General features: G+C 43.5%; 1 protein-coding gene across 1 annotated transcript in view; it reads left to right on the forward strand.

Moving 5' to 3' along the window:
• Positions 1-1347: 1347 nt before the first annotated feature.
• Positions 1348-24489, forward strand: part of MAP1B (microtubule associated protein 1B) — a 100931-nt gene continuing 77789 nt past the window's right edge. The window contains exons 1-2 of the mRNA XM_007079860.3: positions 1348-2082; positions 10329-10430. Of these exons, the coding sequence (XP_007079922.1) occupies positions 1899-2082; positions 10329-10430 (286 nt within the window). The 5' untranslated portion in view covers positions 1348-1898. The remainder of the gene's footprint in view (positions 2083-10328; positions 10431-24489) is intronic.

The following is a 24489-nucleotide window of genomic DNA, read 5'->3' on the forward strand; positions in this document are numbered from 1 at the left end:
TAAGTGTTATTAGTGTTTCCATTTATTTAGCAGTAAAGAATTTCACTAAAAAATAAATCTAAGTAAAAGGAATAGACCTACCGATATTACACAAATAAAAGTAAATGGTGGTTCAGAGAAAGGGAGGACAGTCACTAGATGCCAGCGGACTCCGATAGCTGACTTCTGGGAAACAATGCTCCTTACCAGAACTCATCACCCAATTATGGGCTTTGGTGCCGGCCTTACCTCTCTAACAGAAATTGAATGCCTCCTCTCGACCAAGAAGTAATGTTACTACCTCACTTGGGAACTCTTTGTCACTGTTCACTGGTGAATGTGGCTCACCAGTGAGCTTGTCACAGACCTCAACTGCTATGGGCCAGATGGTATCTTATTCCCCATTGATCAGACTGGCATGTAGAAAGGAATCATGACGTTTGGCTGCCTACCATGTCTCCCATGCCAGAGTTTCAGGAAAGAGCTAAAAGCAAAGAGTATATCGCCAATAAGTCATGGTGGTTAATAGGTAAGACAATGAGCTAATTTGGAAATCTTAGTCTATCCAAGTGTTTGTTTGTTTTTTTACGAATACGCTTTCTAGTATTAAAAACTATACTGACTAGTCTAATTTCCACCCACTCCTCTTTCTTAAGCCTCTAATCCCTCAGTCTTTTATGGTAGGTAGATTTTGTCCCTTCTTCACCACCATGACCCCTTTCTTGGGACAGAAGCTATATTCAGTAGATCTGTGGGAAATGATTGTGGATGGGCTGCTTTTAAGCATTTTAATGTGTTCTAAACACAAAGGCAATAAAAATTCCCAATGCAATATATATATATACTTAAAGATATCCTTGTCACATGAAATAATTTTGCCTGTGTGTTCCCTAGGGAACTGAAAAGTACATAATAGTCACTGTAATCCTGCTGGGGTAGAGACAGTATCTTCTCTTTATTCTTTGTTATGCCTGATGCTATCTGTTCAGCATATAAAGAAAAGAAATCTGTATCTAGAAAAAAATGCATCTGTAGTCCTCTCATTTCCCGGGGTACCACGAAGCCAGTATTTTTTTTTTTTTTTTTTTTTTTTACCATTGGGACTTGGCAGACTAGTGTCCAAAGCCTGAACAATATTAGGCATCGGTTTGCATTTTTGATGTATTAAGTCAAGGTGGTAAATACTGGTAACTAGGTCTTCTCAAGTCCACAAGGTCAAAGAAAAGACAGGTTCCATCTTCTTGGGCGGGGTACCCTCAGCACTACACCCGCTGTACTATCACAGCACCTGAAAATCTGGTTTCATCACAGGCGGGGACACTAGTCAGAGGCCTGACTTGTGCACCTCGCACAAGGTAAATCTCCCCACGATGAAAATGGAAATCCAAGCGGGGTGGGTGGGTGCCTGCAGCCGGCAATGGGTGTGTGGGGGGTGTAAGAGGGGGAGTGTTTTCCCCCTTCACGGCCGCAGCAGGGGCCCTTCGGGTCCCCCAGGCCCTTGACTCGCGGCCCTGCCCCGACCATTGTCCGCACACCTCTTCCCTTCAGCTTCCGGGCCGCGGGCGAGTTGATTTGCTGCAGATGACATCAGCCTTGGGCCAACGGCTGGAAGAGCGGAGGCAGCCACCGCGTGAGGATGTGCCGGGTGGTCCTTTCCTCCTCCTCTTCCTCCTCCTCCCGGCTCCGAGCCTAGTCTCCATATAAAAGCGGCGCCGCCTCCCCGCCCTCTCACACTCCCCGCTCCTCTCCGCCGCGCTCTCTAGGAGAGGGCGGAGGGGGAGGCGGCGCGCAGCGCCAGGAGGAGGGGTACGCAGGGGGCGGAGCGGAGACAGCACCTTCGGTGATAATCCTTTCTCCTGCCGCAGAGGAGAGGAGCGGCGGGAGCGGGACACTTCGCCGAGGCATAGCGGGCCGGCAGGATGGCGACCGTGGTGGTGGAAGCCACCGAGCCGGAGCCGTCCGGCAGCATTGCCAACCCGGCGGCATCCACCTCGCCCAGCCTGTCGCATCGCTTCCTCGACAGCAAGTTCTACCTGCTGGTGGTCGTCGGCGAAATCGTGACCGAAGAGCACCTACGGCGCGCCATCGGCAACATCGAACTCGGTAAGAGGCCCTGCGTCCCCAGGGGACGCGCTCGAGGAGACTGGCAAACGCGACCCCACCCAGGGCGCGACGGCTGCCCTCCTCTTTAGGCGCACCCCGCACCCACATCTCTCCCCGCTACCTCCTGCACTCGGTCCAGACTCTTTCCTGGGCTCATTTCGGAGAATAGTGCGGATTATTAGATTTGAGACCCAGTGGGAGAGTCTCTTCTAACCTTCAGGGATATGTCATCAGGCTGGGTCTGCAGATACTGGCTGGCCACCGCCTCTCCAGCTAAATGAAATGCAGGTGACAGAGGAGCGGCGGCCACAATAAAGCCCAAACCGTAGGGAGCAAACGGGGGTGGGGAGTTGATGCAAACACCCCGTTCAGTCCTCCTCTGTCCCCCGCAAAATGCTGGGTGTCCCCTCTTCCCCTTGCCGGCAGACCCGAGGCTGAAGCACCATGTGCCAGGGCCCGCATGGGAATCATCTTCACCACAGCCACCTCAGCCCCCGAGAAATGCCTTTTCTGGCTTAAAACCTCCCGATTTGTTCTTTCTTTGCAATGACTAGGCTAGTCCTGGGGCCACGCCCGTCCCCCCCCCCCCCCCCCCCCCCCGCTTCACCCGGGACGCAGAGATGGAGAACCTCCTGCCTCCTGCGCTTGATTCCCAGACGGCGCCCGCCTCGCTACTGCCCCTGGGATCCTGGTTGCAGCTTTCAGAAAGGACAATGGGACCCCAAGTTGCGGGGTGGGGCTTCTTTCAAAAGTCTCAGCCTTGGTAGTGATGGCTCAGGGGGAAGGCGGGGGGGGGGGGGGTGGTTAGCGGGTAGGGCCAGCGCCTCGCCCGGTGCGCGCACTAGGAGCGCGCTCTGCAGAGGCCGAATAGCGGTTTGCCTAGAACCCTGGGCGGGGCCGTGAGGGCCCGCCGGGCGCAGCCTCGGGCGCGCTGACCGACCCGCCCCCCAGCCCCACCCGGGCTGCCGCAGTGCCCCCATCCGCTCGCCGCACCTGCCCCCCGCACTGCGGCGCCCCCGTCGGGCGCGGTCCGCCTGGTGTGCGCTCTGCCGGGGCCTCGGGCTTGGTGCTGCGCACCCCCACCTCTCCGTCAGCCCGGCTTTGTTGCGCTCGAAGCCCCCCCCCTCCCCTCCCCGAGCAGGGCGCTCTGGTCTCTGCCTCCCCCCCAGTGTCCCGGACCTCCCCTCGCCGCTGACAGAGGTCGCCAGGTCCCTGCGCAGCCCCAGCCCGCGCTCTATTCTCTTGCGGGTGGTGCTGAAGCGTTTCTGCCTGGAGACACCGGCTGGTGGGCGTGGTGCAGTCCGCACTGCGGTCTCTACGGCAGCCCGAGGCGGACAAAGGGCGTTCACGCAGCCCTCGATCCCCGCTCCCGGCGCACCCCCACCCCATAAAAGACGAAAGGAAGACCTTATTTTCGATGAAAAAATTAACGCTTGTTTTCTGCCTCTGCATTTGGAAACGGCCCCTTGTCCCCAGAACAAAAGGCTGCAGGGTGGGGACTGGAGTTGCAGACCTGGGTCTTTTGTTTAACTTTAAAGCACTGATTTTTTCCTTCCAGCTTAAAAAAAAAAAAAAAAAAAAAAAAGGAGCAGAATGCAGTCGTGTTATTTTATTCGAAAAAAAATTTCAAGAAGAGATTTCAATAGTGAAATGCCTTCTTTGAGCATCTCAAAAACCCTTCATTTTCAAACGTTAGGCCTTTAATCTGATCTTAGTTTGGTTGCACATTTTCTCCTTGGAAATTTCCTACGTACCGACTTTGGGTGTGGCTGCTCTACGAATCAATGACTTTGGATTAAAAACAATTACTGTCCACACCATTGCCGCGGAATAATAATACATTAGGAGGGGCTTTGCTATCTGTAAGATTTTCATAACCTCCCGATGTGGTGCCAGGAGAGGCACCGTCACCCCCATTTTAGAGATGGGGACCCAGAGAGGCAGGACGGATAAGAGGACCCGCTCAAGGTCACATCATTCATAAGTGACAGAAGTGCCAGCACGACACCATTACTGTTGTTCTGGTCCTGTCATGATGTTAGTGCAGGGCAGGATAACATCAGAGGAAGATCAAACACGGGTTTTCCCAGCTTGTCTTTGTACGGTCATCCACTCGTGGGCAGCGCCCCGTGCAGCGAGGTGTTTTAGCAATCACCTTCCACCGCTGTTATCTTCCTGCTTTGTTATTCTGCTGGTCACCCTTTCAGTACCCCATTCCTCAGGGGGTTTATTCAGTCCTCTTCTGTTTGAGGAGAAAATTGATGTCTCCAAGTACTGCTATGAAGTGCTCTCTGTCTTTACTCCTTTTCATACAACTAGCATGCAGTCATAAAGTTCAGATTTGTCTTTTTGACATTAAAATTAAAAAAAAAATGAAATAAAAATAGAGGAAAAGTCACCGGTCGTAGATGAGGAGCCTAGTGAATTTTCACAAAATGAACACACCCATGTTATCTAGATGGAGAAATGGACATTACTGGCATCCCAGAAGCCTCCTCATGTTCCCTTCTCAATCACCATGCCTTCCTGATTTTTAATTCCCTAATTTGGTCAGGTTTTTGCACAAAACTCCAAAATGGCTGTATTGATCCCATTAACAATCAATCAAGCTGGGGGGAGCAGAGCCATTTCCTCACATGTGGGAGCAGATGCTGCTTTTCCTCTGGAGATTGCTCTCCTGGGTCCTGGGATCCCGGATGCAGCTCGAGCTACAGGGCCTCGTGGTACTAAGTGACACTGCTCCCCTAGCTTTTCAGACAGGCTGGGATGACTTAGCAACAGGGCAGGCTGGCTCTGTTTCCCTGTGCCTGACACGCTGCTGCCTCCGCCTGCGGATCCCAGCTGGGCCTCCTCCAGAGGTCACTCTGATACCACTGCTATTGTCGCTGGTGCCCGCGGGCCAGGGCCAGGTTGTGAGAAGCGCGATGGAGATGCTGCAGGGGGCTCCGCTTGGATTGTGTGCCGGCTGGGCATGCGGTTCGTCATTTGTTACGCTTGCGTCCTATTTCCCCTTTCGTCTTAACTGATGTTCTGTGGGTTGGGAGACCCTGGTGACTTGGAATTTTGCCATCTGATGACTGAGGGTTCTTTGGGGAGCCTAGAAAATAGATCCGTAGGAAGATGGTGATAATGCAATAAATTGACAGGCCTGAGACATCCCGATGTGACTGCTTAGGAAATGCTTTTTGAAACCAAGGATGAGAGATGGTCCCTCATTTTCTCAACTGTATTCAAAACGTACCATGTAAGGTTTGATTATTTCTTCTCAAGTCTGAAACACTTGGATGGGTCTAGCTTTATTTTGTTAGTTATGCAGCGCTTCATGCCTGACCACGGTTGCTACCACCAGATGCCATTCCTGGGCACCTCTTTCACCCTCTTCCTCATTAGCCCCCAACTTAGACTTAATAGCCATCGCCATTTTTCTCAGAGCCTCACTTCTCTAGTGTATATTAGAACATAGAGTATGATGCATCCACGCCTTGCGAACTGAATTCTAGAGCCTATGAAAGGAGTTGTCACTGCTTCATTTTATTGCTTTAAGGGAATCAAGACATCTAAGGAATACTAAGTGTCAGTTTGGTGCTTTCAATTACTGTGAAAGAGTGTAACTTTCCTGTAGGTAACACTGGGAATCAGCAAAGAATTTTTATAAAAAGGTAGACGTGTGTCACATTGACTCTCCTGAGTTTTTAGACGTGAGTTTAGCTGATAACATTGTAACTTTGTGATGTTACTTTATTGATTGTTTTCAGTTCAAGGTGGCTGAGAACCCAGGAAACATTTGGGGTTTAGTTTTCATTTTATTTTAACAGGGCAAAACCAACACATGGTGGAGGTTAGAAGAAATGTTGGAGAGTGTTAAATTTATTATGTTCATCTTTATACTTTTCAAAGTCAAAAGGCAGATGGATTTCTGCTTGTACTACTTCATTAGTATTATCTAGTAAGGGCTCTGTGATCTATGCAGAAATCCAAGCCAGTCCTCAAACTTAAGGTTATTAGGTTGATGATTCATGCTTAATCTTCTCTAAAGGTTTACTTTTTAAAGTAAGTTCTAACTTTTAAACCAGTAATAGTCATAAATCACTTCTTTTATTTGTTTCCAATGTGGGATGCTATCAGAAGACCTAAAAATGATTTATCCCCAATGCTTTGAAATGATCTCTATGAGAGGTATTGTCTGCATTACACATAACATGTATATTATGAACATCAAGTTGTTGGCTGAAAAAAAAAAAAAAAGAAAAAAGCCAATTGAAAGTTTGGTCAAAAGGGGAAAAATAGGAAAACTTCTTTGAGAGATAAACCTTGATTTTAGCTCTTTTTTAAAAAAAATTCTGTTTCTTTAGTTTATGATTCAAATCTGCCCTCTGATCACTTTTTAGCATAGTTTTACAAATAGAATCTTATAGTTAAGTTAATCATTTAGGTACTAGCAAAAAAAAAAAAAATACAAGCCTCTGGATCAGAGCGATCAACTAAAAAGTTCATAGAAAAAAATCAACTTTCAAAGGCCCAAATAACTGTCAGAACTCATGTGCCATTTCAACATGTAATGAATGGTCATTTTGTTGGATTTTTCCAACTTATTGCCTCTTTTAGGAGTACAGATTTTAGTCTTTACGTGAGAGGTGCTTTTTGAAAATTGTTGGCAAGGGGCGCCTGGGTGGCACAGTCGGTTAAGCGTCCGACTTCAGCCAGGTCACAATCTCACGGTCCGTGAGTTTGAGCCCCGCGTCAGGCTCTGGGCTGATGGCTCCGAGCCTGGAGCCTGTTTCCGATTCTGTGTCTCCCTCTCTCTCTGCCCCTCCCCCGTTCATGCTCTGTCTCTCTCTGTCTCAACAATAAATAAAAAACGTTGAAAAAAAAATTAAAAAAAAAAAGAAAATTGTTGGCTTTATTAAGTGATGTTGTAAAATGCTTGCATGATTACTCACTTGGCAAGATAGAACCTGTATAAAGTAAGGGAAAGTGGTTCCTTATTGTTCATCCTGTCTTGTCCAGTAATGAACATATGCCCACCCCCAGCACGACACACACAACCTTTTCATTTCTCCCTTTTCCATCTGTAAATTTTATGCACACTTTAGCCTCTCTTTTGTGCACTGCATTCCCCTGGATTCAGAGAACTGAGATGGGAAGATCCTTTGTTACCCTCAGTCACCTTGGCTGGAGGACTGGCCTGCGGACAGCGATGGTGCCCTGTTCCATGGCTGGGCAACAGCCCCAGATTAGATGGGAGAGTTCTTAGGATGCCTCACCATAGGCCAACTTCTCAGGGGTGACAGATGTCCTCTGGGCCCAGAAGTTTAATAAATGGAGGTTGACCTCCATTTGGTAGTTGTTCTGTTCTGGCCCAACCTAGGTAAGCCAGCATGGGGCACAGTCTTCGTAGAGTACTGGAGATGCAAAGGCTCAGGAAGTTTGACCTGGAGCATTTGGGGGGATAATTCTTAAAAAGGCTAGGAATTTATCTTGGCCTCTGTAGTATCCATGAGAGGCCAGGATGACCTGCTTCTGAAAGCCTCTCCTGAACCTCTTGATCAGCACCCTACTAGCCCCCAGCCAGGAATTTGGAGACAGAAGAATGTGGCAAGAGCCAAAGATGTCTTTCTGTCCTATGAACTTTAGAGGGCCCACTGTTGGCTTCCTCTTACGCACAGAGGGAAGATATTTAAACCTACTGAATGCAATATGAACCTTCTTTGAGAAATACTGTTTCTCTTTACTAGTATTATTCAGTGGAAGGTACGAAGTAATTACAAAATACGTTATTTCTAAAATTGGGATAGAAAGTGGCCTTGTTCCCAAATTTTCCTTTCCAATTAAAATAACCTTCAAATCCATTGTAGTCTTTATTTTATAAGTGGCAGTAGTGACTTATGCATCGTTAAGGCATAATTTGGCTGGCTGGAAATTGCTCCCTTGAAAAGAGAACCCTAAATGTTTTCTTTCATTGGCATTATAAAAATGAGAACTATTATTTTTATCAACTGTTTCCTAGTGTAATTTAAAAATTAATTTCTAACTGGTTTGTGTGTTTTGTACTTTTTCCCTTGCTAAATTACAAATCATACAGCTAGGAGTTTATGAAGTACAAAGCAAACATTTAATTGCTTGTGTCATGACGAGTTTATTGAAGCCGAAGGGAAAATGGCAAACAACGATGTAAGAGCACGTCTACCTAGATGAAGTCATTCAAGTGATGTAGCAATTTGGACATAATGTAGAACAAAGGCCGAAAAATCGTATGAATTTAATTTAAATACATATGTCTCCTTATTAACTTAGTGACCCAGCTTGACAAGCCAGGATACAAAGTGGAGCTCAGACCTGGAGCAAAGAGAACCCACTTAACAATTACTAATTAAGCAGCTCAGACAGGAGCTCGACGGTTTTTCATACTAGCCGAGTATGTAGTGTATACATTGAAGTAAAATATTCTAATGAATTCAGGCCTCTCAACCTGTCAAGCTTTCTGTGAAACAAAAAGAACCCATTTATCATTTCTGCACTAAAAAGATCTGCAAAATCTCAACATGCCTTTCTTGTTAAAATTTAAATACTCCATTAGCACAAATGCAAGCTGAGGCTGTTGATGTTTCCAGGGAGACCCATAAAATTCTCCCTTATAATTTAGCCTCTCTTTAGGAATGTTAACTCTTCCACACCTGAATTCATCCCATTTATTGTATGATAAATGTCTGCCTCTATTTAGTGGACATCCATCTGTGAAAATATTCCTCAGAGTCGAAAGGTGTTCGGCGTATAATCTGAAGATAGTCTAAATATGTAGTTAAGTGAGTTTCCAGAATCTTTGTGTGATATATTTATACATATACAAGACATATACATATGTATATGTACACGTGTATACGCATGTATATACACACATGTATTTTGTTTCTTTGCAAGATAAGAAGACTGAACAAGATATAAATGGGGCTGAATACAGAGAAGCATTAAGGATTTACAGGTGTTCAAACAATGCACTACCATTCGTACTGCCCCAAGTCTGTTTGAATGACTCATGACCAGCAAAAAATGGTTAAATGACGTGTTTATTTAGAGATAGTTCTTCTGCTGTATTTTACCTAGAGGGTCAATTCCCTGCTCTTAGTAGATATGCAGTAGATGACTCTTGTCCCAGAGGTTTGTTCCTGGCAATTGAAAATGCTCCAGGAAGGGTACAATCATGGATGTTCCATAATGGCTCCACCATGAGCTACCTATTTGGGAAAGTATAAAAATACAGAAAAACAAACAAACACATTCCAGAGTTCTGTGGCTTCCCAGTTTTCCCTGGCTTGCTCCCCAGTTCTCCCTTCTTCCGTGTCCTCTGCGTGCCCCCTCTGGTCATCCCCTTCGGAAGGACAGGAGGAGAGGGGATGAAGGAGATAGTCCGTCTGAGTTCCTTGTACCCCAGCTATCAGCCTAGTGAATGGAATAGACAGTTCGTGGCCCCCGACTCTGTAGAATTTTTCTAAAGTATAAAATGTTGTCCCCCCCACCCTTTGTTTTTGCCTCGGGGTAGGAAAATTCAGTACAACTAACAATTGTGAAAGAAAGAACTACCCCGCTAAGCTTGTCCGGTAGAATAAATGGCGGAGGGGACAGATAGGTGAAGTCCTTAAGACTGAGATCCAGTCTTCTTATGAAAGGTCATGCAAGTTTTGGATTGATCTGTAGGAGTTGGGAAACCCAGGTCAAAATGAGGTGGGTAAAGAAAAGAAACCATACGTGCACTCAGAATGCACATGCACACTGCAGAAAGTACCATTTGAAAACCAAAGGCCTGGACTTGAATGCTCGCTTTCCCACCCTCGTTCTACATTTTCTTGCCACCTACAAGGGGACCATGGGAGAGGTAGAGGTTATCTCCCGGCCTCTTAACTGCAACAGAACTTCCCATCTCCCTGTCCTTTCTATTCATTCCCTCCCTAGAGTAAAGCCTGTCATTTTCCTAATAACTGTTTTCTTTACCCTCCCAGAAAAGCTGCATTTACGTTTTATGAGGGGCAGAAGTTCAACCCACACTGCTAGTCACCCCTCTCTTGTGGCCTGGTACAGAGACCTCCCCGGCCCTCCCATTTTGTGGGCATCCACTGCTAGCCAGCAAGCTCTTGAGAAAAGAGGTTTCCACATCCTCCCTTACAGCCTGAGAAATGTCACAGTGATGTTTTCCAAACCGCTCTGAAGTGACTAACTGGAACTCTGTCAATTCTCTTCCTTTTCCTCCCTAGGAATCCGATCATGGGACACAAACCTGATTGAATGCAACCTGGACCAAGAACTGAAACTTTTTGTGTCTCGACACTCTGCAAGATTCTCTCCTGAAGTCCCAGGTGAGGCTTTGGTTCAGTATTAGTCAGCCTAGACTTTGAAAGGACCTGGGGTGGGGGGGTGGGAGGGGTGGGGGTGGGGTGGGCAGGGATCGGCTGATGACTGGAAAGCTTTGCCTGGGGCATCAAAAAAACGTTCTTATTGCTAAAGATTTCTTTGTATTTGTTGTTATCAACGAGGTTAGCCAGAAGCACATTTTAAGAAAATCAATTCTGAGTTATCACTGTGTGGCTTATCAACTTTGCAGATTCTTAGTGAAAAGTTTTAAAGTTCTGGGGTACATTCTTTTTCTATTCCATTGCACTCTGACTTCAGGGGATTGCAAACTATTTAAATATTAACTTTATTCAAATAAATCTATGACTGTAAATTGGATGCCCCTCCCTGCCCATGCCACAACCTCTTTCCCTCCCTAGAAAATGGAAACATCTCCATTTCAAAATGAAATATACCTCATCATTTCATCATTCCATTATCACTCACTTTTCTTGGTGCGGGTAAAAGAGTCTGAAATTCCAAACTGCTGTTAAAATAGCCTTTCTTTCAGAGATGGCAAAGAATTCTACAGAGTAAAGGTAAGGACACAAAAATCTGTTATATGTGGAAAGGCTACCAAGAGCCAGCTGCCTCACTAGGGATGTACTCTGACCTATGCCTCTAAGCCTGGGGATATAGTGAGACGCGCCCACCTTATCTTCCTCTTGTGAGAGTGACCCGTAGGTGTCTCTCTTGGTCACCTTTGAGGATTATGAGCAGAGGTGCTGGACCATAAAGACCCTGAACCTCCAAACCTGTGTTTCTCAAAAGCTCTGCCATTGATCTATCATAGACAACTGTATTGCATTTTATTTCTTGGATATCACTCAAGTTTTATGTAAAGTGGGGAAAACTCTTTTCTATCTGCATGATTCTGTTGGATGATTGCTAATTTTATTGGCATTGATATAAAATAGGGAATGCAGCTCAGTCTTTTTTCCCCCCATTGATTACATCATATGCCATTAGCCTTGGACATGGCAAGAGTTGAAACCACTTGTAAAATGTCATCACTCCATGAATCACACTTGGCTGCAGCAACATGCCCACGAGACAATCCCAGTTCTTCGCTTTGAGTGTGAGATTAGAATAAAATCCCATACATTTCTGTTGTCCAAATGAATTGTTGCTTTCCAGCATGGAATTGAGTCAATGTGCTAAGAAAAACATAGCAGGAACGGGTTCATTAAAAGCTAACTTGCTGCACAGCCATGTGAAAAAATCAGCTTTTAAGTAACTTTGCTTTGAGATCAAAACAGAGAGATCCAGAGACTATCAGACAGCACATGGTTTGCTGAAGTAAAGGTATAGTATATGGTTCCTTCTTACATTATTGTGTTGTGTTTTTATGTCTTGCACATCTCCGTAACTTTTAAAAACACTTCGTAAAAATAAAAATAAGAGAAGTACCCTTTTCAACAAGTATGTTTCAAAATGTAAAAGGCAACTTTTTGTTTTTTCTCTGTAGAGTTTCTGGCTTTCTTATATGATTGTTTGTAAAGCCACTTTTTTTTTTTTTTTTTTTTTTTTTTTTTTTTGTAAACAAATCATGTGATTGCCATTGTGTTCATTCATCCTTGGATTGACTTTGTGGAATGACAGCTGTGTTTTGCAAAATGAAAGGCTACAAGAACCGCTGAGGAATTTACCATTTTCGGACCAAAGATCTAAGATTAGTTTTGTGGACTAGGAAGGTCAGGTTCTCCAAATCACCACTTTAGCCCAGTATACCCTGTTCTCCCTCCTTTTCCTGCTATGCTTGAAGTAGGGATTGGTTACCCACCTCGTTGTATCAGTGCTATGCTAGACACTCTGTTTAGAGATGGGCCTCTGGACCCGTAGCAATCCTCCCATTCTTGCTGACTCCAGAAAGGGTGGGTATTATGACCTTCCCTTTTAAGCCTAAGAGTGCAAGGTGCAGGGCTGGGCCTCCCCACTGAGGACTGAACATCTAGAACAGAGCCACTGGAGTATTGCCCTTGTGTGGAGAGCATTCAGAGTGGCTTGAAGGTGTTTAACCAAGACTATAATAGATGGTGAAAGCACATGTCAGATTCATTTTCAGGTAAGTGTGTTTTAGAGAGAAGAGACGTTATGTTAGAGGACACAGATGCCAAATTGGGGTGAGTAGACATCACAGGATGATGCTTGGCTTAGACCCAGTGAAGCCCTTAGCTTTTCCTGAACAAACTAGAAAGCTTTGAGGGGAAATTTGAAGTCTGTTTTTAAGTGGGTCCCAGTCTGGTGGTCTCTTCCCTACTCCCTGAAATTCTGGAGAAGCTAATATATGTACCTCAGGCCTCCTAAAATGGAGCCAGCTGCACCTCTTCCTTTAGTTTCAAGATTCTAAGTTAACCTAGAGTCAAGGCACACGATGAAGCGTGGGTTCATTAAAAGAATAAAGCCATTCAGTCAGTTACAAAGTACTTAAATAGCACCTGCAAGGTGCCAGGCACTCTGGGGTCAGGGTGGGTGAACAAAGTGATGAACAAAACCAACAGAGTCACTATTTTACTTGTGGGAGAGGAGGCATCCAGCAGTCACATGCGGACTAGCATAACCTCCAGTGCGCTGTACCAATTCCAAACGGTTTTTTATTTTATTTATTTTTTTAATTTATTTTTGAGAGAGAGAGAGAGACAGAGGGACAGAGAGAGACAGAGCACGAGTGGGGGAGGGGCAGAGAGAGAGAAGGAGACACAGAATCCGAAGCAGGCTCCAGGCTCTGAGCTGTGAGCACAGAGCCCAATGCGGGGCTCGAACCCACGGACCTTGAGATCACGACCTGAGCCAAAGTCGGGCGCTTAACCAGCTGAGCCACCCAGGCACTCCTGGTCTGGTATTTTTTTAGGCTAGCAGAGTTACAGTGGAACGTTCGTTGTCTTCCCTGACACAAATAGATTGGGAGCTAGGGTTGCTCTTACCTATTTTACAGTCATGTTATGCCTCTGTTGTTGTTTTTAAGGATTGGAGATGACTCATGAAAGACTGGTGATAGCCTCCAATGCAGCTAACAGATCATGCAGGTGGCACAGCCTCGTTTATTCTCTGGGACTAGTTTAACCCTTGTATTTGTTTTTAAATATGATTTTGAGATTCAGTTTGGCTAACTCTAAGACTGCAGGTCTCATTCAAGACCAGTCTGAAAGATTTAGTCATCTTGAACAAATACCCTTTGAACAGGAGTCTGAAATGTGAGTGCTTTCTCTGTACAAGGTGGGGGTCATGCGGTACGAATGGTGAGCTGGTGGCTCCCTGGGATCCCTGAAGCTGTGTACTGGGATCCCTAAGCTCTCCCCCACTCTGACACACTATAATTCTCAGAATGATCGGTCATCTGGATCATCTTTTACCCTCTGGAACGTGTTGTAGCATTGACTTGCCTAAAAGAACATTCAGTAAACCTCTGCTGTGTGCCCTGGGCAGGTCTGCTGCCTCACCCTGTTGTAAGACCATTCTTGGCCACATCTAAGCTAGGGTCAAGCAAGACTAGTTATCTTGAGAGAAAAGGTTAGGTGGTCCATCATGAATGCTCTCCAGTCTTTTGCTCAAGTCAAGTCCAATAACTGAGTCTTTTCAAAATAGAGGAAATGTCTTGTTTCCTTATATTTATCAGTTCAAATACTATCAAAAAAGTTTTATTTATATATTATGGCATGTGTTTTGTACCTTGATCACGTTGAGTGAGAATCATTTTTGTAAGTCCCCACAAGAGTAGCTAGGTCAACCGTGCTGTATAGAATTTACTTCACTCTCTATTCTTATTTGCTTCCCTGCCTAATGTTACTTTCGATCTCTTGTAATAACAGAGGAGGATATCTCCTAGGGGTTACAAGAAGTGCCTCATAATTATCTGTGTTAGAAAGACATCATTTTAAAATGGCAAATGAAGGGTGCCTGGGGGACTCACTCAGTTAAGCATCCAACTCTTTCATTTTGGCTCAGGTCACGATTTCGCAGTTGTCGAGTTCAAGGCTACGACAGTGACAGTGCATAGCCTGCTTGGGTTTCTGTCTTCCTTTCTTTCTGCCCCTCCTCCACTTGGCTCTATCTTTCTCTCAAAATAAATAAAAATAAAACTAAAAAACTTAAAAAAAAAAAAAAGTACTTCATCCCAGGGCAAGGGACACCAGACTGAAAATTAATTTCAATTTTCCCCCCATCATTTGCCACTCTTATCTGCCTGTTAAAATAATTTTAAAAACTTGATAACCAAAATTCATACCAGCAACATAGCATAATGATTAAAAGTAGAGATCCTGGAGCTAACGTACCTGAATTTTTTTTTTTTTAAGTTTATTTATTCATTTTGAGAGAGAGAGAGAGAGAGAGAGAGAGAGAATGCATGATGCGTGAGCAGGGGAGGGGTGGAGAGGGGGAGAGAGAGAATCCCAAGCAGGCTCTATACTGTCAGTGCAGAGCCTGATGCAGGGCTTAAACTCACAAGAACTGTGAGGTCATGATTTGAGCCGAAACTAAGGGTTTGACGCTTAACTGACTGAGCCACCCAGGAGCCCCTAACCTACCCGTTTTGATCCTAGCTCTGACATTTATTTGCTGTAGGATCTTGGGCAAGTTATTTAATCATTCTAAGCCTTAGTTTAAATGTCTGTAAAACAGGGACAGTCACTTCTACCTCCTAGAATCTTCACGAGGATCAAATGAGTTAATGCGTGTGAAGATCTTGAAACAGTGCTTGTCACATGGTAAAATGTAAACTAGTGTTAAAATTGTCTCTTTTGTTGAAAGTCTATTTGCGTTGTGTATTTGCTGATTATTATTATCTGTGGGAAAAACTGGCCCGAGATAGCGGCTCCCTTTTGTAATAATATTAAAATTTTTATCAAAGATGTTTCTCAGAGAAACACTTGCCTTAGGCTTATCAGAAGACACATAACTGCTGGTTATGGGTCAGGGGCAGTAACATTGTAGGACTGAGTTTAGGAAGGTCCTTTGAGCACGAGAGCAAAAGGGAGGCAATCCGTGAAGGTGCTGGCATCACAGAACCTTTGGGCAGCACTGGGGACCATTTGTTAAAGGGTCTTGGTGTTAATGCCAAGAGGCTGATGTGGGTGGGGACACTAGTGTGCTTTCTTGCTGTGATAACCCATCTGTTGGTAACTCCTTCCCCTCCATTCTACTACTTGGTTCTCTCTCCTACCCTCTCCAATCAACAAGTGACCATAGCCTTTGCCAGTTTTAAGAAGCTGAGATTTCTGGTGGTTTATATTCTTAGTCAATTGGATACGTAGCGAGACCTTGGCATATTTACGTTTTGTCAGTAGTTTTATAATTCCTCGATCCCAAGATCCCAAAGATCTTCATGCAGATGTGTTTGGGTGGTTCTGCTTAAGAACCTTCTCTCTGGAAGACAAACCGTGGCTGAGCATCCTTAGATTTGTGCTGCTTGTGACTGCTAAAAATATCTGCCCTCTAGATTGGTTTCTGATGGAGAATTAAAATCAAGCCTTTTGAATTTAAGTCATGCGAATCCTCTACTCCCTTTGACATTAATGAGGCAGGGTTTTAACAATATTTGCCAGGAGAATGATAAGAAAATGCTAAAATGCTCTTAGAACAGGTCTGAGAATATTTTTAGTTGCCTTCTTACTCAGTCTAGACTTGTATGTTTAGTCTGTCGTTGTACAGAATTATAGCTTAATTGTATGTGCCTAGAATGCGTCAACTGCTCTATGACAATGAGTAATGAATGGGTTTTCAGCCCAGCTTCCAACCTTTAAACAATAAAGCACACAGATATACGTATTTAGTTGTATTCAAGAGGCTGACTTAACCCTCAGGGAACCTGTGTTTTCAGAGGGAAAGCAAATTCTTCATCTTCCTTTTCTCTCTCTTTCACATTGCACACACATAGGTACAGGCACTTGCCCACATGCCTGCAGGGCTTGTCTTTTCTCATGGTACCATCATCCAAGGTTATGGGAGGAACTGTGGTATGAGAAGAAAACCGCAGAGAGTCTTATTTTGTTGAAGCAACCAGACCTCTGTTTAACATCCATTGAGGTCAATGTGTGGTGCCTGGGAAGGGAACTCCCATTTTAATGCAAACCACTGGGCTTTCTCCCACTTGCCCCCTGCCCTCGGCCTTCCCACCCCGTTGTGGTTGGTGGGGAATTGGCAGCTCCTCCTGCTGCCAGCTCCCGCTCCACTGCTCCCATTCACACGTAGCCCAGAGCGCCCAGAGCGTGGAGCATCAAATTGCCTGGTCACCCCTACCTGCATTTATTTGAAACAGTGAAAGGGTCAAACTTTCTGTGAAGAACTGGAGTTTTGTAGTGTATGCAACGCAAGGTAACTCCTGCAAGGTGTGTATTTGGCTCAACTTTGCAATTTGGGGATGCTTTATGTCCGCATATCCTCACACGCTAGTGTGCTTTTTTTTCTGGTGGAAGTGTGGCCAACAGAGAGGAGTAAAATGGTGTTTGATTGCCGTGTTCATGTGCCTTTATTCCTCAGGGTTCTTAATGATGGCTCATTCAGACCACCCTGGAAATACCTATTCATCTCACATTTTTTTTTAGAGTAAAAGGGATGTTTTACTCTGCCGACTATAATGGTTTTGAAGCGGTTTCTAATGGGCACTGTGAAACCACTCAACACAGATATGCATAGGCAGGAAGGTGGCAGAAAATTGGCTGCCTGGGCCCAGTAGCCATTTTGGGGAATGTCAATAACCGCCATTAAATCCAACTAAGTGGATTTCAGAGCAGCTGTTAACATTGCCAACCAAGGACAGCATCTAACGCTGAACGTCAGTGCTTTTGTCTTCATTTCCAGTGAGCAAAGAAAGCCCATGATTTTTGCTAGCAGAGTTTTATTATTGTTGTTGATTTGTTGTTGTTGTTGTTTTTGTAGTTGTTGTTGTTTTTAAAGCAGCAAAATGTCCTCAAACCACCAAGCAACTCCAGTCCCTTTACTTTTGATTGCCTGATTTTGCGTTTTCTCTCTGGGGCATTTTGTTCAGCCGACACGGACGTATGCTGGAAATAATGGTGGGAGATGAGGAATCAAGTATAAACTAATAGATTTCTTAAATAAATCAAGTCGTATTTTTGAGTGCTAATCAAGAAGCATGAAATTGTGAAGGGATGTTTGGGAGAATGAGGTATCCCACTGTTTGTGATTTACTTGGGAAAATAAGTCATTCCCAGCTTTAAAAAACACTAACAAAGGGTGTGTTCTTAGTTTACAAACTGCGTGTGTGAGGGAGACAGAGACACATGCAGAGAGAAAGAGAGAAAGAGGAGAGGGAAAAAGGAGTTTTACTCCCAATTCCTCCGGAAGACAAGGGGTAAGAATGGAGATCATAACAAGCATTGCGGTTTGTTCAGCCGCAGATTCAGTCATAATGACAAAGGTTACCCAGGTACCAGCACCCCCAGCCCCAGCCACAACCCGGAGCTAATTAAACGTTACCCAGGCAACCATCAAGTATCCTCAAACATCATACTCCAGGGCTTACGCCTTTTGTTTTCTCTCTGTGGTCTAAGGGTAATTTCTATTGCCTGTGAAGTCAGATTGCCTTGGTCCTAGAGAAATGTGAGAAAGTAAGAAGCGCCTCTGGGGAAGCACACTCAAAAAGGGACCACAGGGACCGTAGAAATTAACATAAACACAAGACAAAAATAATGTTATTTTACACAGTGTTCCAGCCGATGGTAAAGACCTGCCTACGGGTCGACCGCCGAGCGGTCTGCTGACACGAAACGCAACAAGAGGCTACAAATGTGATTTAAACATAAAATTATCTAATTAAAAACAACCACTCCGAGCCCAGGGCAGCCGGGGTTTCACCGGATGTCTCCTTCCTGCGGCAGTACCACACCTCATTTTAAACACTCCACCTGAGGTTGCCTCTAAAAATTGCCCTGCGGGATTAATTTCCTGAGGGGGTTCAGATACACTGTGAACCACTCGAACACTGCCTTGGTTTGGCAAATTCTCCAAGCCTGCCCTTTTTAAAAAATTTTTTTTAACATTTATTCATCTTTGAGACACAGAGCATGAGCGGAGAGAGGGAGACACAGAATCGGAAGCAGGCTCCAGGCTGCCAGCACAGAGCCCAATGTGGGGTTCGAACTCACAAACAGTGAGATCATGACCTGAGCCGAAGTCGGACACTCCACCGACTGAGCCACCCGGGGGCCCCTCCAAGGCTGCCCTTTACCAGCCCTTTCTTTCTTAATCAAACAGGTTATCACTGGAGGCTATCAGTAAATGAGCCACAATTGAGCATTTTGGACCCGATTCACAGCTTCCTTGTTGGCGTCTCACAAGGATAGTCTAGGGAAGGAAGGACTGCTGCCCAGAGGGAGCACCACTTTCCCAGCCTACCTTGCCCCAAGGACATATCAATGTTGCATATAGATGTTGCTTTTTGGTTCCTGAAATGTCAGTCGATGCCACTGTCACATTTGAGCAAGGTAACTCGATAGCGGTAAACCTGAAGACGGCCTACATTCTGCAGCCCAAGCCAACGTTTTCTGGGTGCAGGGTCCCTCAGCCACTTGGAGCAGTTGTTTTCTGCCTTCTAAACTCTCCTGGGGTTTTGACGTCTGTTAAAGGCCAAAGAAACAGGTGTGAAAGCCGTTTGATGGAGCTCCTCCCTTTTTCATGTTTGTGACCAAGCGCTAGAGGGATGTGGGAAGGAAAGGAGGCAGGGAGGGATTCCTGATCATAGTCCAATCCATTGGAAGGAAGATCATCTTTTCACAGTCTATGGTATATCGTTTTAGAAGGTGCCCTATTTTGAGCAGTCTGTCATTACGTATTTATGTAGTAGTTCCTGCAGTTAGACACGGTTTCAGTTCTTGGCTCTGCAGGCCCTAAGAAGATGTATAAGTAATCCTGGCCTGAGAGTTATTTACAACTAAACGTGGAAATAAGATAACTAACAGAACAGGTCAGTGTATAGTCTGTGTCAAATGAGAATTTTGCAGGAGAATCCTTCCGTAAATTGTTTGTTCAGGCTGTTTAAAAACATACACATGCATAACAATATGCACAAAATCATATTACCTATACAAATAGAGGCACAAACACAACAGACCTAATGTACAGCCTTCTCTTTGTGATCAAGGAATTTCAACCCAAACTGAATTGGTCCCTAGTATGGGTTAAGCTCTTTAATTTATGAAAAGATTGAATGGCTCTTTACACCTCCTCTGAAAGCCTGTGAGAACAAAACTGCTGAACTGAATGTATGGGCTTGATATTAAGATTGTCTCCATCTTTGAGCGCTGAAAAATTGTCCATTGGTAGACTCTGGAGACACGTGGGAGAGACCATGAAATGAAACATTTTATGAAAATAAATGTGTAGTAATTGGTTGACTGCCCAAAGGCTAGAATGGACACTTTGGAGATGGAAAGCACCTGATTCAGTTGTTCCTCTATCCAGGGAAGCAGTGAAGTATGTGTTGTGAGCTGTTCCCCAGCACTTTCCCTTCCCCTGACCTCAAAGCCTGACCTCATGTTGCAGCTCTGAGGCACCTGAGACTACTAATAGTACTCAAGTAGCCCCCTGCAAAGTTGCTGTGAAGGCTTTCCTCTTTTGCACCATAAAGGGATTAGACTCGATGAGGGTCTCTGGAACTTCCTTCCGGCAGCTGTGAGTTGTGTAAAACAATAGATGGTCAGTGGAGAAGAAGTCCATGTGAGATAAGTCTGGGAACCATGACATGCGAGATCTGATTTTTCAGGAGTCATAAAGTATGTAGCTCTATGTAAATAAACTTGTTTAGTTTTATATAACCACACATTTCCTTAACCTGTTTGATTAGTCCCTTTGACCACCACTCTTTCTCAGGGATCTAGATTTCTGTAGAACACAATTTGGGAGAGGAAGAACTAAATGATCTCGGAGTCCCTTCCAGTTTTTTTATTCCGTGTTTCCTTGAATTTTTACTAAATTGCCTCATCACTGACGTGTGGAAGAGAATTTGTCCTATTCTCTGTTTAGCTTAAAATAGTTTTTAATCCAGCTTTTAAAATATCAATGAAAGAATTTAGTTTAGCAAATCTGCCTGTCCCATCTGCTAGGATTAATTTTAGGGGAAGATGCACAGCTTTATGACACTTAGGCTGATTTCCCAGTGGGAATTCTTGGCCCTTGACTTTTCCCATCTGTCTTTACCTCGCAGACAAACCAAATAAGACAAAACTTAAACATGTTTGCACAATGCCAAACACCTGCATTGAAAGTATCTCAAAAGTCAAATTCATGAGTGTTTTATCTACATAATGCCAAACTGTAAATAACCACATTTTTCCCCCATTAAAATGAGAATTTCCACATCGATGTTTGCTACTCCATTAAGCCTTAGATTAGCTACTTACTCACAGATCTTTGGAAGGAGGCTAAAGATTGAACCTCATGAGTTCATCTGTCAGTTGAGTGTGTTAAAAGTGCCAGGGACATCATTTGTTATGGACAATTGAGAATGGCCTGCATTTTAATAAGCATGATCAGCTATGCATATCTTGTCATGTGACCCATCAATTAGCACAACGTAATCTAACAAGTCAGTACATGTAGATATGAATGCCCTCGGGAAGCAAAGCTCAAAACAAATCATTACTGACAGTGAACAACTTGTATGCAGGTAATGATTATCAGGAAGCCATGATTATACGGAAGGAAAAGTGATTTTTATGTTGGTGCATCAAAAGGTATCTAACACCTTTTAGGTAATAATTTCAATTTGTGTTATTCCTAATGTGATCATGTTTGCCAAAAGTTTAAATCGCTCACTAGAACCTACTGATATTATTTTTATAATAAGTCTTACAGAGTATTCTAAAATCTGAATGAAATAAAATATGTACAACAACAAATTAATGAAATTCTCTCTGTGGATGAGAAGAATGGTGGTTTGGTTCATCAAGTGTTCTAGTTAACAGAGAGTTGCCAATAATTCCGTGTGTGATTATTATTATTTTAAGTTTTAGAATCCAGTGATACACTCCTTTCTGTTAAATGAATGCCTTAAACTTATCTAGGATACATTTAGAATTTCTAAAACAAATTTATATGATAGCCTAGGATTTTCTTACAACACATCCCCTTAGAAATCTGTAATTCATTTTTCCTCCAAAATAGCGTGGTATTTTCAAAGATAGCTTTTACAAGAGTCATTGCACTCAGATATTGGCATTTGATTGAAATGCAACCAAGGGAGGTTCACTCACACGGAAGAATGCACTTTCCCCCACCCTGTGGAACCCAAACTTAGAATAATCTAACTGAGCCTTCCTCGGACGATTCAGGAGGAAAGTCCTCTGTGCCTCAGATCCTTATTGTTAATACTAATGGTCACTACGCTGTCCGTGTGGGAGTTTGCTGATGAGAAGTGAGTTCTTATTACTGAAATATTAGTGAGCAAACCATTTGTACGGAGTTGGCCAAATGGCCACGTCCATATGGATATGATTTTATTTCTGTGTAGGACAACAGATCTCCCTGACTATTACACTGCTTTAGAAAAAGAGTCATTGGTTCTAGATATTGCAAAAGGACCTAGAGCTGCTGTAGAGAAACAGACAATGGCAGTTGTCCAGGTAGCTTAAAAAAAAAAAAAAAAATCTCAGAGGTTGCAACATATGTATTAGCCAGCTGCATTTACGTTGTCCTGTTTTATATACAACTGGTGCATCCCACTCTTAAGTCCCAACCATTTTTCCTGCCTACTTCCTCTCTCTCTTGTATATGAAAACATAGTTTCTAAAATAGATAATTGTCTTCTCCCTTGCTCCATCGCCTTCCTGATGAGCTAACAAACACAAAATCCCAACCAAGCGGTAAAAGAAATGAGAAGTGAGAGTATTTTTAAAGGCGTCTCGATCGCTCATGCTTTCAGATTGTCTAGAATAGCTGTAGATCCTAGAAGTAGAAAGGTTTTATGGCTAAAATTGCATGCACCCTTGCACACATGTATAGAATTGTATGTGTGTGGATGCTTTTGTTTTTATATTACTTCAAAAACATCCTTTTCATTTAAAGAAGCATTAGAGCATCCAAGTCCATATCTGTTGATGAAAAAGTGACATTTCTTGTGGGTTCACCTTCTTTCCTTCCATTGTTTTCTCGTTTGGATCACTCATGCATGCCTTTTTCCCTCCACTTAATGTCACCTATTTCCTGCCTGCTTCTCTTCTCTTCTTCTTCCCTTTTTCCTAATTTGCCCTCTGCACTCCAATTGCAGCTTTCTTTTCTACAAATAATGCTGGTTTGGGTTATTTTATTTAAAAACATTTTTTTAGTGTTTATTTATTTTTGAGAGAGAGAGAGAGAGGCAGAGAGAGAGGGAGACACAGAATCCGAAGCAGGCTCCAGGTTCTGAGCTGTCAGCACAGAGCCCAACGCAGGCTCGAACCCACAAGCTATGAGACCATGACCTGAGCCAAAGTTGGACGCTTAACCAACTGAGTCACCCACGCACCCCCAGATTATTTTAAAACATCTAATGAGATGGTTGTCTGCTTTTTAGAAGGAGCATTACATTATCTATTAGTTACACATATTATGCTGTGTCTCATTTTTGTTTTCTTATTTTATACATAGAACAGAGACTATTTGGAGCCTTTGGAATAACATTCCAGCATATAAATACACGGAAAATAATTTGGCAAATTGACTCAGTCCGAGGTCATTTAGAAATATGATTCCATCATCAGATAGAAATTTCTGTTGCTGGAATCCTTTAGCCGGCAAATGGGTTTCCTATGCTTGATAAGCAGACTCATCAAAAATATGAAATTAGTTCTCTTTTCCACCCCCACCCCCCCAAAGTTCCAACTTACAATTTAAAAGGAAGGAAAAGAAAAAACAACCAATCAAACAAAAACCTACTTTGAGTAGGTCTGAGAATGAGAAGATTAAAGACCAAAGAGCTTGAATCAAGTAGTCATAGGACTAGATTTTTTAAATCTTTTGGCACTTTACTTTCCAGGAATGACTTTTTCCCAATTGTAATTGAATGGTAAGAGGGAAGGAACACAATTGTCTCATAACCATAGAACTAAGGAGGCCTTAGGCTGATGTCCCTTGCTAAAGAGCCTTAGAACCGTGCCTGGCTCCTAGTACTGGCCTAGAACTTGTATGACAATGAATGATGAGGTGAAAAACTATATTTAGCTCCTTGGTTTGAAAAACAAGCTGCATAAGAAGCCTGAAAATTTGCACTGATTATTTGTATTGCAAACAGTTTCTTTATTGTAGATTTCCTTTAAACATTGATGTGTGGCAAAATGTTTATTTACAAACTACCAATTATTTTCAAAGTCTTGGCACTTGAGAAGCTCTGGTTAAGAGCCAATGTCTAGAGAAGCAAAGGACAGAACAACTGGAGTATGGGGATGAGGAGTGGAAAATCTGTGTTCTAATCCCACCTCTGCTGCTAAATAGATTTGGATTATTATGGACAAAATACTTAGCATTTATGAATTTAAGTTTTATTATCTCTAAGTTTCTTTTGTATTGTGTTTAATATTCTGTGATAGAATATTAACCCGTAGTGAAAAAAGCCATTCAGGTATTTAAAAAATGGCTTGCATATCAAGTTGATAAGCGCAGCTAATGTGTAAAGTCAAGCTGTGTTATTTATATAAAGTGCTTTGGAGTTCTTAGGATGCAGCGATCTGCTTGGCTTAGCAGTGAGTGAAAATATGTACACTCAGTCTATTCTTTGTACAGATATATATTGCTTCTCTTATAGATTCTGGTATGGTATGAAATAAGCAAAACAAATATAACCACAGTTTGTACCTGGTCTCTCAAGGAGCTCACGCTCAAGGTAAGGAGGTTGACATCAATCAAATGGTCGTACAGATATGTATTGCCATCTGTGCTAAGTACCAGGGAAGAGAATATGGTGCTATATAAGGATGTAAAGAGGAAACTGATCTAGGACGGGAGAAGTGAGAGAACTTTAAATTTGGGATTTGGGATGAATGCTTTTTATTTTACATTTAAGACATGGTACACTGTATTTATGTTTCCCTTTTA

This window comes from Panthera tigris, chromosome A1, assembly GCF_018350195.1.
Source record: "Panthera tigris isolate Pti1 chromosome A1, P.tigris_Pti1_mat1.1, whole genome shotgun sequence".
Lineage (NCBI taxonomy): Eukaryota > Metazoa > Chordata > Mammalia > Carnivora > Felidae > Panthera > Panthera tigris.